At 48.3% G+C, this 16,571-nt stretch overlaps 1 protein-coding gene across 2 annotated transcripts in view; it reads right to left on the reverse strand.

Moving 5' to 3' along the window:
• The window catches only part of Pcnx2 (pecanex 2), a 122,441-nt gene that overhangs the window by 55,148 nt on the left and 50,722 nt on the right, over positions 1-16,571 (reverse strand). For both annotated transcript variants that reach the window (XM_026789982.1, XM_013345975.2), the window contains 4 exons: positions 7,218-7,327; positions 5,613-5,709; positions 3,241-3,333; positions 2,157-2,307 (listed from right to left, as the gene is read on the reverse strand). In XM_026789982.1, coding sequence (XP_026645783.1) covers positions 2,157-2,307; positions 3,241-3,333; positions 5,613-5,709; positions 7,218-7,327 — 451 coding nt within the window. The remainder of the gene's footprint in view (positions 1-2,156; positions 2,308-3,240; positions 3,334-5,612; positions 5,710-7,217; positions 7,328-16,571) is intronic.

Raw genomic sequence — 16,571 nt, forward strand, 5'->3', positions numbered from 1 at the left:
TCACACCTTCCCTAGGCTGCCTCCAGCTCACACCTCCCCTAGGCTGCTTCCAGCTCACACCTTCCCTAGGCTGCCTCCAGTTCACACTTTCCTAGGCTGCCTCCAGCTCACACCTTCCCTACTAAGATGAATGTTCCTTCAAACTGAACCAAAACAAACACTTCCTTCTGTACATTTCTTGGGTATTTTTGCTGCCACAAGAAGGAAGATAACCAATCCATCATCTACCTGCTAGTGACCTTCAGTTGTCCCCTGACACCCTGAGAAAAGGGAGACTCCGCTGAGGAACTGTCTCCAGGAGATGGGCCTGTGGGAAGGTCTTGGGGGGAGCTTTTCTTGATGGCTGATGGATGTGGGAAGGCAGCCCAGGGGGGGCTGTGCCATCCCCAGGCAGGTGGTCCTGGTGTTATAAGAACACCGGCTGAGAAGTCAGAAAGCAGCACTCCTCATGGCCTCTGCTTAAGCTCCTGCACTGACTACCCTCAAGGATGGAGTGAGACCAGGAAGTCCTAAGATGAGACAAACTCTCCTTCCCCAGTGGCTTTCGGTCGCCGTGTTGATCACAGCAATCAAAGGCCAACCAGGGCAGGACTACTCTCTACCAGCCATCTAGGAAATGGGTCTTTGTAGGATGGCAATAATTTGCATTCAAGTAGCACATGAAATGGCTGAGAACGTTAAAGAGCACATCAACGGAACCCTTGGGCTCGGCTGTCCTCGGCTCTCCTTTGCGGAGAAGCCCTGGGAACTGTAGCCTGAGTTACGCTCCTTCATCTCTCCACTGAAGCTAACGGTTTTGGACACATCACTTCGCTCACCCCACCCCCACTCCGCATGGCTTCATCTTGTTCTGCTCACAATCTAGCAGCTTCTGGTCTCCGCCAGAGTCGTCCCCTGCCACAGGCTCACCAGGCTGGACATCACCACCAGCACCTTACGGCTATTTTATTCCTTCCTTTCAAAGCTTTTTCTTATTTTTCTTGGCACCCTAGGCCGCTGAAGCTGCTAAATCCAGAACTTTCCTCGAGTCCTTGAAAGGCCTAAGTGAATACTCGGGAAGCACGAGGTCACAGTAGGCAGACCGCGCAGACCAGCATTGCTAGACGATTTCAGTGGCTTAAAATTCTGGGAATTCATTTTACATGTCTGAAAATAGAAACAAGCCGGTCCCCCTTCCATCTGTTCACACATGGAACAAGAAATTGCGGAGTGGAAAGGATCTCACCAAGAAATAGCAAGAATTCCTATCTAGAAAAAAAAAGACCCTACATTTTTAAAATTTATTTTTATTTAGAGGCCAGGGTCGTGTTGCTCAGACTATCCTCACATTTGCTGTATAGCTGAGGATGAACTTCTGACCCTCCCACATCTGCCTTCAGATGGCCGGATTTCAGGCCTCTGCACCCATGTATTTAGTGCTAGAGATTAAACCCAGAGTTTCCTCCATGCTGGGTAAGGATGCCACCAATCAAGACACACCCCCAGCTTCCAGAAGAGATGTATTTTTTAATTGAAGCTCTGAAGTTGCCGCTTACACCAGGCTGATTCTCCTAGGGGAACTGCTAGGTCAACCCATTTAGACATAGCTTCTGTCTACACTAAGTTAGTTCATGGAAACTCAAGAATCCAGAGCCTGAGAGTTAAGGGGCAGATATGAAGAGACGTTGTCCTTAGGGCCCAGCCAATGGGAACCTGAACTGTACCCTCCCAACATGAACAATGGAAGCTAATTTTCCGTGAAATTGTAAGCAGTGACTATTTTAACAGAGCACACATCTAATTTGACAGACTTCCTTTCTTCTTCCTCCTGGCCAGCCTGTTTTGGGCAACACCTAGAGTCTGAAGCACAAAGACTTTCTTTGCTTCTATTATGGGCAAACATGCACTGAACCCCTGTGTCCTTTGAATCATGTGGCACTGTGGCATTGAGCACACTCATGAAGCTGTGCACATGGGCTTTGAGAAGGGTGTTTCCTGCATCATGGTCCCTCATAAGGCTGGGGCACACTCATGAAGCTGTGCACATGGGCTTTGAGAAGGGTGTCCCCTGCATCATGGTCCCCCATAAGGCTGGGGCACACTCATGAAGATGTGCACATGGGCTCTGAGAAGGGTGTTCCCCGCATCATGGTCCCTCATAAGGCTGGGGCACTGACCTCTAGCTTCCCGTTGCTGGCACTCCTTGCTCTTGAGTACAGGGTGTGAAACCCACATCCACGGGTGGTGCTTTCGGAGCTGAGGGAGCAGGTGGTGGGTGACGAGTCCCACTGTGCCGGCCAGGGCAAAGAGCACGATGCTGAGAAAAGGCTGCAAAGGAGAAAGAGGTCAAGGGTCATTGTTTGTAAACAATGCATAAAGCCACCATCACTCCTTCCTTTCCCCATTCTTTTTCTGGCGTGCGCATGTTATGTACATGTAGTTGCACATAAGATACATGTATGCACGAGGAAGTCAGAGGGTAATCTTGGATGTCATTTATCAGGTGCCATTCATCTTATTTTTTGAGGCAATCTCTCACTGGCCTAGAATTCACTAAGCTGTTGAGGATGATTGGCAAGGCTTACAAGGCGAGAACTCCACTGACCGGGCCATGTCCCCAGCCCTCTCCCATCTCATAGGAAGATCTATGTGCTAAGAGCTGGGAAGAACAGGTGGGGAGGTGACCCCTGGAGGAGGCGGGGAGAATCCTAAAACCCCAGGAACACATCCCCAGTCTTTCTAGAACTAGAGAAGAGCACACACAGCTGATAGAATGTTCCAGGAAGATGTGGAAGGCCCTGAGGGTCCCATGTCTGTAAGAAATGCAAGGCAGGGTCCCATGTGGCCCATGCTTGTGCTTGTGCTCAGTAAAGATGTCCAAATGGTCCCTTCTGTCACTGCGACTTCTGCCTTATTTTAAATACAACCACTTCTCTCTCTACTGAAGGAGGTCTGGTATCTGTTACCAGCCTACCGAGCTAACAACTGTCCTTGATGACAAGCTGTCCCATCACTTGAGAGATAAAACACCTCCCCCGGGTAGAGGAGGTGACACAAGTGGGGGGTGGTGGCTCAAACCTCCTTTTGAATAGCGTTCTCCGTGTGTGTGTGTGTGTGTGTGTGTGTGTGTGTGTGCGTGCGTGCGTGCGTGCGTGCTCCTCAGCCCTCTCCCGTGGCCTCTGCCCTCTCCCCAGGGTTGTCTGCGTCTCTGTGCCCTCACTGAGAGAATAGAAAGGGAGGGCAGAGCCTTGGGACACCTACCCGTAAGGACAGGAAGACGGTGCTGGCACTGACGGCAAAGGAAAGGACAGCAGCTGCTGAGCAGACGACAAGATCTGACCGCAGGACATCCTTCTGGAACGAGAAGGTGGGCTGTGAGGTCTGCTCTGTGTGGCTTCCTCAGCAGCCCTCAGCAGGTGAGTCAGCGGCTGGACACCAACCTGCCACACCCATGCCGGAATTGAACCTAGATCATCTTTTAAAGCAATGAGTGCTTTTAATCACTAAGGCATCTCTCTGGTACCAGTATGATTCTTTATGTCTTCCTTTGTAACTTAAAACAATAAAGAAAAATCATCACCTGCTAATTCGTGAAGCAGTAATAGACTTGACTTTTTGTTTTCCTTGAAATGGTCCCTTCCTAAACAGCTGGCCTCTTAAAGGCTGTTAGGAAAGAAAGTCAGAACAGGGTGGGGGGTGGGAGGGTGTCTCCAGGCCCCGTCTCCCACCTCTGCATTTGCAATCCCCTGGGGTTGACTTTGAAGGACAATGTGACACAGGAGTCTGACTTTATTTCGTCATTCACTTCCTTCCTCTCTTGCCCACTCTCTCCTGTCTTCCTGAAATGTTCTAATCTCTTAGTGATGTTCTGGTGTCCAGTGAAGGGTTAGCACTTCTGAACACCACACATCTGATAATTTTCACACAATGTATTTTTATGAGTGACGGCCCCCTTCTGCCTTCCTCAGAGCTGCTAATCTGCTAATCCTACTCTGATCGCCTCTCTCTCTCTCTCTCTCTCTCTCTCTCTCTCTCTCTCTCTCTCTCTTCTCTCTCTCTCTCCTCATGCTCAACCTTTTTATAGACTCTTAAATCCCAAAGCACTAAATTCGCCTTTCTCATCCTTCTCTTTCAAGTCATTCTAAAACTACGAGCTGCTATTTTTTCTAAATAAACCTTACACTCTTGCCAGTGCCGTGAATTTGATTCCATTGGGAATGCTCTGAACTGTATTAAGCATTAATATATATATATATATATATATATATATATATATATATATTAAAAGGCCTGGCAGTGGATAAACCTCAGTCTTCCCACACAGAGCCAGGGGAGGTCTACCATCACTGTAAGGGGAGCTCTGTTTACATGTTAATGGGCTGCCCCTTTCACTTTCTGGGCCACCTCTGGGTGCACACAGCCCCTTTATCTCTTCCTATGTTTCCTATGCTTGTGGGAGCTCTGGCTGGGCTGCTGAAGGTGATGTGGGTTTGTGGATGTGCTCTTGCTTTCTACGTGTAATCCCTAGAGCCCTTGTAAAGGCGGAAGGATAGCACCAATGCCACAAGGTTGTTCTCTGACCTCGACAGCCACAATGTGGCATATGTCCCCTGTCTCCTCACCCCAATAATAAGTGTCTAAACGATTTTCTTAAAAGATCATGAAAAACAAACAAACAAAAAAGCAATAGGTAGCTTGTTACATCTAACGGCACTAGTGACATGTTATCAGTGCTCATTGGGCAGATTTATCATGTTCCTCTGTGATTCCTAGCTTGCTTCTACTGTAATAAACAAGGTAACATAGATGCATCACCACTAGCCGTAACACCAAGGAAGACTTCACGAACATAGGTTCTCTCAGCTATCCAGGAGGGGTAGGGGATAAGCCCTGTCCTAAGACCCCTGGTCCTACATTCTCAGGAAGGCTGTATGTACTGCTTGAAATGCCAATGTCTTCATTCGGTTTCGGCACTTAGCTCCCCATCCAGTGGCACTTTCTCTGCATTTAGACACCTCGCACCTTGTATGCTGTCCTAGCTTCCTTTTGGTCACTGTAATAAAACACTCTGACCAAAGAAACCTGGGGGCCTGGGCATTTAATTGGCTCACACTTCCAGGTCACTGTCTATCAGAGGGAAGTCAAGGCAAGCAGAAGCCATCAAGGAATACTGTGGGCTGGCTTATGTCAGGAGTGAAGGAAGCCCGGAGCAAGTGGAGTCTGAAGTGAACGTGTATTTCCACATGGGCACACCATGTCAATGGCCATGTCATGGGCCAGTTGAACCATGGAAAATTATAAAAGTCATCATCCATGTGGGCCAGGCTCAAGAGGAATGGCAAAGTTTTCCTCAGAAGCTTATGAGTGATTGATCTGTGTGTACAAATACTACAACAAATACTAGCTTCTTTCATTCCAGGCTGAGGTCTGCAAAGACCTCCTATTGAGATGACCTCCCCTGCCCCACGCTGGACCTAATAAACCCGCCGAGGTTCCGGGTTGCAGCGGAGGCTGTACAGAGCCCCCACCTGATCCCAGTGTCCCTGCCTGTGGTGTGTCTCTGTATCCTTTCTTCATTCCTGCACTGTCCCTACCTAGGAGACCAAAGCTGAGCTGCCATGCTGAGGTCTTACCACTGAGTCCTTCATCCTCTGAGGGAGAGGGTCTGTGGCCGACTCGTCCAGGTCCTGATGTAAGCATTTAGGAAGAAATCTGCACTGAACGAAGGACCTGAGGGTAGAAAAACATACAGAGTTTCGTTTTTAAAATATGTGTCTCAGACCATGCAAGTCTTTAGGTCTTGCACCTACAAGGGGCAACACCGAGTCCATTTCAAAATCACAGTAGAAAGGACACACTCCTGGGATCACAAGGATGATTTGATTTTCAATCCATTCACTCATTCATTCCTTCTTCTTCTTATTATTACTATTGTGTGTGCCTGGTGGTGGGCACTGTGTGACAGTCAGAGGACACCTAGTGGAGTTGGTTCTCACCTATCTTTTGGTGGGCTCTGGGAATCAATGTGCGCTGCCCAAGTCCATTTCCCAGCTGAGCCATCTCATTGGCTCATGTTTCAATTTTTAAATTTCATCCTGACAAAAGTGGTCAGGCAACTTTAAGGGTATCAGAACTCTAACCGCCAGTGTCTGGGCATCTCCTCTTTCCTTTAGCCTACTGCTCTGCATCCTCACCTACCGTACCAGCAAAAGGCAACCGCTCAGGCACATATCTGACATGAAATATCATGCAAGCCATGGTTAACTTTCCGCCGTTTCCCCGTTTTCTATGCCTTTCAATCTAATGCGTATAACAGTCTAAGGCTGTGGTATCGCTGACTCCCAAATGAATTATGTTAAGTCAGAAAGTGATGTAAGTTTGGTCAAACTCCAGGACATGCTATTATCAATATCTCATACTCCCTGTAACATTGTTCAGAGGATTTCCAGTCCCCAGAAACGGATCTATACTTCAAGTGACCAGAGATTTCAATAGATAGCATTTAAGGCCTTGACACGTATCTCATTTTAAAGGTCAAAGATGCTGGTTGTACAAGAAGGAACAAAATAAAACAAAGGCCTCCTTTCCAGGATGAGGGCAAGCTCTCCACAGGGTGAGCGCCATAGCAAGACGACACTGGCCCTCACCTGTGCCTACGGCTTTCCCTACAGTTCTCCCAGATTTCTCCACCCAGCTACCTGCGAGCTTCGCAATGCGGAGGTCAAAGAGGGAGTCGGGCTGGAAGTTCGCCCTTGGGTTTCAATCATTTCAGGTAGCCCTGTATTTCTCTGCCACAATCCAGGACGCAACCAGCTTGCTTCAAGGAAGTGTCAAAGGGCAGAGGGCACCAAATGGCCGTCTCTACTTTGGTGAGCCAACACGAAGTCCACCACGGCTTCCAAGAAGGAACCATGGGACCTGGGCAGATAGCGCTTGTCATACCTGAGTTCAGTCTTCAGAACTCATGGAAAAATTCTGGTTGCGGTGGCACCCATGTATTATCCCAGTGCCAGGGAGGCAGAGACAGGGGGATCGCTGGGGTTTGCTGGCCAGCCTAGCCTATCTGGCAAGTTTCAGGCCAGTGAGGGATTCTTGTCTCAAAAGAAAATGGGGACCCACACCAGAGGGATGACACCTGAAGTGACTCTCTGGCCTCTATACTCTCATCCATGTGGGCATGCACACATACACATACACACACACACACACACACACACACACACACGACAGTTACTCACAGGAGCACCGATGGATCACTGCTCTGCCGGCTCAGATGGTAGGACAGTGCGACCAACAGCCCACAGAAGGCGGAGAACAGCGCTGGGATGTGCTGTGTGCTCCATGGTTCCTGCAGAAAGACAGCAGAAAGAGCTGAGAAACATGGCGACGTGCCTCCATCCCACAGTGGCTTCATATGCAGTGAGTGAGTGACCCATCGGGCTTTCTCGAGCATCAGGCACTGAATAGATGGTGTGTGCTGCCTCCTATATGAGCAGGGGTGCAACAGTGGGGCCCAACAACAACTACAGTGCCAATGTCCACTGTAGAATAACATCCTCCAAGCGAAATGGTCACAGTCGGCTTTCTTGTTTGGTTGGTTTTGGTTTTTGAGACAGGGTCTCATGAAGCCCAGAGTAGCTGTGCGACTGAACTTAACAATTCTACTTCTGCTTTCTGAGAGCTGAAACTGAGGGCGTGTACACTTGGTGTGATAGAGCAATGAGGTTGGAAGCTGTGCCCTGTGCACACGAGGCAAACACTCTACGAACTGAGCTACATTCCCTAGAGCCACTGACATCTTAGAGCAATTGAGATTCCCTGCAAGAGTTCTGGAGATCCCAAACAAGAGGGAACCAGTTAGTGTTCCCTTATAGGAGAGAGTGAGGAGGGTCATTGGACCTTCACCTAAGGGTCAGCCACACCTTTCTTACATCATTCTCCCAGCTATGTGGGAGGAATTCCATCCCAGCTGCATGGGATCTCAGGAGATACTGTGTGCTCTCAGGATGCCAGAGAACACGGAATGCGGAAGGATTGACTGGAACGGTTGAGGAGAAAGCATCACCTGGGCCAGGTGGGGATCTTCTGTGATGTGGTTGTTTGGGGGTCATCCGTGCCCTTGTAGGCCATCCCTCTTCCAGGCCTTGTATGTAACCCAGATAAACTCTTTGGTTCATCAAACCAGATTTGGGCAGACTTGTTCCTTCCGTCTGTAGTTGGTGCCCTATCTGTAGTGACAACTGTCTGCATCTCCTCAGGAAAAGATAAGGCAGCACCAGGCAACAGGGATTTCTTCAGCCTCATTGGAATCCTCTAGTGCTGGCTGCTCATGTGCCTTGTTTACGCGGTGTTTCTAGAGCGCACCAAAAGGTCATGCCTGACTATGACCTCTGAGGCCGTGTACCCCACAAGAGTCCATCATTAAGTGATATGTGGCCAATGTTATTTACCCATGCTCCACTGTGGGGATGTTATTTACCCACGCTCCACTGTCTGCACCAGCAAGCCTGACAGGTGATTCTCTCAGCTCTGGCATCTGCACTAAGGGTGGGTCTTTCCTTGAAGCGGAGACAACAGCTTCCAGGGTGATGGCAAGAGAGAATGAATGGCAGGTGGCTACAGGGGCAGAACGTGGGGTGGACGTTTCCTTCAAGTCCATAAGAGCAAGGTGATCCTCCAGATTCCTGTGCACAGAGCTGGGGAAAGTCTAAACCCTCCCATGGAGATACCTGCACCAATGTTTATTGCTGCGTTGAACACTAGCTAAGAGTAAGACAGTGTGGTCAATTTAATTATCTGTCAACTGATGAATGGACAGAACAATTTAAAGAAATATATATATATATACATATATATTCTAGTATATATATAATCTTAGCTCTAAAGAAGAATGTTAGCAAAGTGATCCAGAATGCTATACTACTTCCAAGCTTGTTCAAGGAAACAAGGACAGGAAAGCCTGCTTGACCACCAACATGAATCGCTGCTTCGTGTGCAGTGAACCAAGAGTACCCAGACTCTGCTAGGTTCGAGAAAGGACATTCATTCTAGAGTCAAAAGGGGTCTCCTGGCTGAGCTGGTCTTCTCCCATCCAGATGCTGACAGGGAGAGAAGACAGGAAGAACAGAAGACGCTAGCACATGGCGAGAGGGTCATCGCCAGTCTGCTTGGCACCCACTCCTTGCTCTGTGTCCTCAGAACCTTAGGTGAGTGTGTCCATTGAAGGACGGACAATGCTGAGGATAGGGGTGGGGTCTGCAGCCACAGAGCATCATGGAAGCCCTAGGCTCCAAGGATGAGTCGTATCAGAGACGCGATATTAGAAAAGACCAAAGGGAACCAGGTGACGATGCTTAACTGTTGCTTGGAGACAAAGGGGATACTGATATTTCAGAAAAAGAAATCAGGTGGCCTGAGAAGGACTTTGAAGGCAACTGTGCTCAGCACAAGGTATTTTCCAGAGAGCTCAGAAACCACCATGCCCTGCTCCTAGAAAGAGAAACAGAGACATGGGCATGGGTGGGGTGGGAGCTTTGCTAACATTTCCAGGAGCTGAGGAGATGATAAAATAAACGTTTATATTTGAAACATGTATATTTCAGTCTTAAATTTATTTATACAAGCCAGGAGTAGGTAGTGGCTTACACTAAAATCTTAGCTCACAGAAAGTTGAGGCAGGAACATTGCCATGAATTTGGGGCCAGCCTAGGCTATAGTATGAGACCTTGTCTTTAAAAAAAAAAAAAAAAGATCTTATATTTATTGTACTCAAGCCACATATACACACAGCCACACAAATATATGGAGATTTCAAAGGGAGAACAAGTTTTATTTTATTCTTTAAAGATTTGTTGGCATGTGCACGTGTGTGTGGGTGCCCAGTGTCGGCCAAGGCCAGAAGATGACATTGGATCCTGGAGATAGTTACGTGTGGCTGAGAGTCACCTTACAGGGGTGCTGGAAACCAAAGCAGGGTCCTCTGGAGGAGCAGCCAGTGTTCTTAACGGCTGAGCCTTCCCTCCATCCCAGGAGGTTGGGTTTAAAACCATCTATCACTCACGGATAATGAAGCATCCGCCACAGGATTGTTTGCTTCAAAAAACGAATGCCTGTAATTGCCTTGCAATGTGTCTCATGGGCCCCTAAATTGGAGAGGCCATGGATTGATGAGAGCTGGTTTCATAAAGCTCCCCCAGGTTTTGAAATATTTTTATGAGGCAGGAATAAAACCGTCTAATAGCCTGACAGTCCTGCGGCATGGTTCACGTGCGCTGTGGCAGCTTAGATAAGAACGTGCAGGGCCTTTCAGCCTGTACAAAGGCCCTCTGAAGAGGGGCATCTCAGCCTTGACTCCCCGAGAAATGCGAGGCAGCTCTTAAGATGGAATTTATGGGCAGGCTGGCTAAGAGCCTGTGCATGAACGGAATACAAACACGTCCAAGTCTCACCGCTGGGCTTCTCAGAGCAGATTTAAATGGGCTCTGTTTGAAGAAATAAGTTTCTCATAGCCCATCAAAGGGATGTTTTTGAGATTCCTACACTTGGATTCTGACGTAAGTCCTCTTTTGACTTTTTTTTTTCTTTCTGAAGCTCACCTAAAGAGAAGCCCCTGAAGTAGGACTCCAGAAATACAGCTGAGTCCCAGGTTTCACCAAGTCTTTGAACTGTGTGCTGGGCACATGCTAGACCAGTGATTCTCAATCTGTGGACTGTGACCTCCAAGGGGTCGAACAACCCTTTCTCAGGGGTCACCTAAGATCATCAGAAAAGACAAATATTTACACTACAATTCATAACTAGCAAAGTTAGTTATGAAGTAGCAACGAAATAATTGTATAGTTGGGGTCACAACATGAGGAACTGTATTAAAGGGTCGCAGCGTTAGGAAGGTTGAGAACCACTGCTCTAGGCTATGAACTCCCATTGTTTCCCATGGTAGCTCCCGATTTCTGTTGGGTCCCAAGGGCCTGCCAGTGCCTAGTGCTGTGTTCAAGTCACATCAGACTTTCAGAATAAACAAACTAATGAGCGTGCTAACAAAGGCAGCAATCCATCCATCCATCCATCCATCCAGCCAGCCATCCACCCACTCATCATCCAGCCAGCCAGCCAGCCAGCCAGCCATCATCCACCTACTCATTATCCATCCTTCCACCCATCCATCCACCCATCATCCATCTATCCATTATCACTGAGCATGAAGAGGAGATGCGTATTTCACTGTGGGTTTCATTTTGGTGGAAAACACCATATGCTAAAGAATCAAAACAATACTTCAAGTTTAGGGGAGGATGTTTAAGAAAACTGAGGCGCCTTGATACAAGAGGGGATGATGTGCTTCAAGTATCCAACCCTACCTAGATGGTACCTACCTAGATAAGTACACCAAAGCATACGCACACGCACACACCCACTCACACGAACTCACACACATACTTCTTGGAAGACAGGCATTCTCTTTCCCACTTTATATCAATCCAAGATTTTATACAGCACCTCCCACATGACACTCGCTTCGGCAGGAAAGCAGAGTCTAAAATGGAGTCCAAAATAAACATGGGCAGGCAAGAGGCTCAGACCATAAAGGTCCCTGCTGTGAAGTGCGGTGACCCAAGTTCCACCCCCAGAATCCACAGTTCTGAAAGAGTCTTCTAACCTTCATATGTGTGCTGCAGCATGTGTGTCTGCACACACCATGCATATATGCACAGCACCAAAAAACAAATATTGGATACATTTCAGTCTGTGACTTCTGAGTGCCCAGAATCAAACCAGGACCCACGAAGGATGCCCACAGCCAATCAGTAGCTTTGCTCAGTGCTTAGCAGCCAGTTGGCTTTAGAGTGTGCTGTCCCTTCCTGCAGGGCACCATGCCTCTCTGTGCTCTATGTGCTACCATACAGTTCGCGAGCTTCGGGCAAGGGGCTGGAGATTGAAACACAAAAGACACACAGAGAGACAGAAGCACGGACCTCTTGTCACTGGTAAGAAGCAATAGCACCATGGAGGTATATATACCCAACAGTCAGGTGGGTCAACAGGTGAAAACCTTATCCTCTGATCCTCAAGGCAAGGCTCGTGAAGCAGAGCTGGTAAACAACTTTGACACAGCCTTTAGTAACTCAAATCAGAAGGAAAGTAAAGATCTCTTGCAGGGAAGAGCAGCTGGAGGCCAGGACTCCAAATGGTCCCAACACCTTCCGCTTCTCAGGACCCTGAAAGATGCCGCCTCTCACTGTGTCCTGGTGGCTGTGAGCCTGCATGGCTCATAGTATTGATTACACACAGCGACACCAGCCTGAGGTGATCACTACCAAGCCAAACCCATCCCCCACACTCTGCAGGAGAGAAAGACAAACTGCCCAGAGCCGGGGGACAGATTTCCTCTTTCATTACCACAAGCATCACCTGGGATTGGCACTTTCTGATTGGCATGCCGGCTGGCCAAGGAGCTCCACAGATCTGTCTCTGCCTCCTCAGTGCTGGATTATAGGCATGCACCACCATACTGGGCTTTCCTACATGACCTGGGGGATCAAACTCAGATCCTAATGTTTGCAAGACAAGCACTTGCTGACAGAGCAACCTTCCCAGCCGTATTTTCCAATACATTACTAACAGCAAAACTCCACTCTCGGCCATCATCACCCCGACCACCAGTTGCTCATACTCAGCAGCTGCCATCCCTGTCCATTGTCTGTTGCTGTTTAACAAGCTGGCCCAGAATTACTGGGTTACGGCAGCACAGGTACACGGTGTCGTGGTTCCAGAAGCTGGGTTCTCTGTGTGAGGCCTTGCCAGGCTAAAAATCAGTGCAAATGAACCTCTGATCTTTTCTGATGTGAAGTCCTCCCTGAAGGCCATCAGAATTCAGTTTCATGCAGCTGTAGGATAAGCAGCCCCTCTTTTCTGGCTACCTGGCTGCTGGGACACATTCTGGCTTTGAGGCCACCCTCGGGTGCTGGCCACATGGTTCTCTCCTGAGCCACTGAGAAGCCACTGTATTCCTGGAAACCACACACCCAGGCTTCTATTGTGTCCCTCTCCTCTTTAGAACATGATCCCCTCCTTTTAAAGCTTCCTCTGATAAGGCCAGGACAAACTCCTGTCAAAGTACATGCTAGTACAAATCAGTCATTTGGCAATGTTACAGCTACCAAGTCTCCTCCCTTCACAGCCCACACTGCCTACCCTCAAAGGGAGGAAGCTGTTCAGATCCTATAAGTCAGGCAGCCTTGGAGCGTCACAGATCACCCTGGCTGGCTGGCTGGAACTCTTCTAAGCTCCCCAACTTTTTTCATTCAAACTCAGAGTAACTGGCTTGTCTGGAGGAATGCATATATTATAAAGTATTATAAAGGAACACCTGTGCTCCCTCTTTGCCTACCAGGCTATGGGAAGGATGGACTACAGGAAATTAGAACTCCCCCAGGGATCTCCTGCTGGAAGAAGGAGCCCCAGAGCGCAGAGGAAAAGCTGACCTCCTGAAAATACGATTTAGAACTTGTTACGTGGTCTTAATGGAGAGACTTGGAGCTGAGGCCATGGTGGGCAGGCCACACCCTGGCCGGATTGCTTAGTTATACATAACTTATGTCAGGGCCCCCCAAAGACGGACTTGGGGACCACTGTTCTCTTATCCTCCTTCTGAATGACCCACATTGACTATGCCTCCCTTTTCTGCTTTCAGTATTAATTTGGCTCTTTTAATTGACGTATTGAAGACTGGCGGCTGACCCTGGCTTGTTGGGGTACAGAATGGACACCCCCTAAGCCCAGTAGCACCAACATCCTAATGAGGTGGGTTCACTAATTCATTGTTAATGGGAGGGGGAAGAAACCTGTGAATTATGGATGTTTCCCTGAGCAATGTACCAAAGCACCCTGGGCTTCAAGTTCAAGTTCACTTTTAGAATGCAGAAATGCTGGACTCATCCCTGTCTGTTAGAGGATGTCACAAAAGGCAATGAGCAAACACTAGGGACATGCTCCCGCAAACAGAAGTGCCATGATGGGCAGGTATCTCATGTGCCTGCGAACTGTCCTTCTGGGGAGCAGGACTATTTCCACTTCACAGGGCTAGGGTGGACAGCCGAGGTCAGCAGAGACCTTGGGATCTCTCATCTGCCCTGTGGTGCCGAATACCTTGCTTAGGGGCTGCACGGGGGAATAGGTAAAGTACACACCAGGTCTCCCCACCCCCGCAAAAAAAAACCCCAAATTCTAGAACTATGGATTTATTATAGATCTATAATTAGACTTTAAATCCTGAGTGCAGGGAAATGCTGAGGTGCAGGCTGCGATCCCTGAATGCTAAGGAGGTGTGTGGGGTGTGTGTGTGGGGGGGGACTGCTCCTAAAAGCCATTGTTAATGACGCTTGGGAAACGTTAAACTGTAACAATGTGCTTCAGCTCCTGGGTCCTCTCACCAGCAATAAAGAAGAATTTCTTTGTAACAGATAATAAAAAATAGCAATCTAGGTTTACCTAGACAAATAGAAATCCTGACTAATTAACCACGGAGCCATTTCTCCAGGGAGCAAATATTCCAGTGGCTTCCGTGTGTCACTGTCAAACGGGTAAGCCATCGAGGGGGCCTGCTTTATGTGATGTGCAGATGAGCCAAAGAGAATATGAGATTAAAGGATGAATCATATTTTCCTTCCCTAATTAATATTCCAGAGGGCAAAATCAACTCGCTCCCCCTCCCCCATCTACTTCTACCAAGTGGTAATGAGGCCTGTGGAAAGACAGGGAAACTCGGGGGACACCTAAGAGAAAGGCATCCCCACCCTAGGATCTGCTTTGTGTTTCTTGCTGGCTATGAGTCAAAAAGCTTCAACACTACTGATAAAATTGAAATTGTCTAGAGACGAGGCTCTTTACAAAACGCATTGAAAACAAGGAGGTTATAAAAGTCACGTGAGCCAAGCTGGCTCAGGCCCCAAACCTTCAAGACCCTGACTTCTGCCACAGCAACTCTCCTCTCGTCCTTAACCTCCCACCAGGCCCTTCATAACGCACCTTAATATCTTATTCACCAGAGGAAATTCCTTAAGAGAAATAAGGAAACCAGCTCATACATTAAAAGACAAATTGGAACTTCACTTCCTTTGTAAACTTTGATTACTCTTTGTATCTGGTTATAAATTATATCCTCTGAGCGAGGGAACTTCCCAAGACTCCAATCCCATTATAGCCTTTGCCGAGGCACTTGGGTGCCCCTCTCTTAAGAAGCCCACAGTGATGCCTTAGGCGTACACTGCAGTTTTCCTATGTAATTATCTTTTTAAATGTTCCCCTATGTATAGCACCTCATCTCTCTGCTCAATGGACCGGCTGACTTGGCATCATTCTGACATGCCCCGGAGTTCTTTTCTGTGTCATTGTTGAGGAGGTCCCGAAGACAGAAATTTTGCAGGCTCCTTGCAGCTGGGCTGGGCTGCATCTCCCAGCTACCATGGGAAACAATAATAAATCAAGGCAATAAACACATCCTAAGCCTTAGCGAGAGAGAGACATGCCCCTGGCCAGGCTGCTGACATACAGCCATTGTTCGTGAGTACCCGTTCATCCATCACCCTGATCCTAGTGCTTCTATTGCTTTGATGAAATGCCATGACCAAACAGCAAGTAGGGGAGGAAAGGGTTTATTCAGTGTACACTTCCACAGCACTGTTCATTGCAGAAGGGAGTCAGGGCAGGAACTCAAGCAGGGCAGGAAGCTGGAGGCAGGAGCTGATGCAGAGGCCATGGAGGGTACTGCTTACTGGTTTGCTCCTCATGGCTTGCTCAGCCTGCTTTCTTATAGAACCCAGGACCACCAGCCCAGGGATGGCACCACCCACAATGGCTTGGGTCCTCTTCCATCAATCACTAAGAAGACAGCTTTACAGCCAGATTTTATGGAGGCTTGTTCTCGGCTGCAGTTCCCTCCTTTTAGATAACTCTAATTGTGTGTCAAGTTGACAGAAGATTAGCCAGCACAGCCCTGAAGAAGATATAGAAAGTGCAACAGCCAAGTCAGCACCAGAGTGACCACAGTGGTGTAGGGGAAGCATATGAGAGAAGCCCCACAAGCCTAGCTCTGGGCTGGGCAGTGTGGAGGCTGTTCTCGGTTGTCAACTTGACCACGTCTGAAGCTAACTAAAACCCAAGTAGCTGGGTAAACCTGTAAACCTAAATCATTTGAAGTGAGAAGACTAACTTTTAATCTGAGCCTTCTGAGGTGGGAGAACTCACCTTTGATCTGGGCCACACCTACTGGCAGCCTACATAAGGACATGGATGGAGGAAGCTTGCTCTCTGCCCACTTCCTCTCGCTCTCACTAGCAAGTCCTCTCCTTTGCTGGCATTAGAGCAGACTTCTTTAGGATCCCAGAGTATACCGAGGACCAGCTAAGACATCAGCTTCCTGAACTAACAACCACGGGATCTTTGGACCTTCCATTGGTCACCAGCCATTGTTGGACTAGCTGGACTACAGCCTGTGAACCACTCTAATAAATCCCCTATATATTCTGTCCCTCTAGAGAACCCTAATGCAATCAGTGTTTGTGGAAGAGGGGTGCACTTCCCTTTCCTCCCCAGGA

The sequence above is a fragment of the Microtus ochrogaster genome, chromosome 4 (genome assembly GCF_000317375.1).
Source record: "Microtus ochrogaster isolate Prairie Vole_2 chromosome 4, MicOch1.0, whole genome shotgun sequence".
Taxonomy (NCBI): domain Eukaryota; kingdom Metazoa; phylum Chordata; class Mammalia; order Rodentia; family Cricetidae; genus Microtus; species Microtus ochrogaster.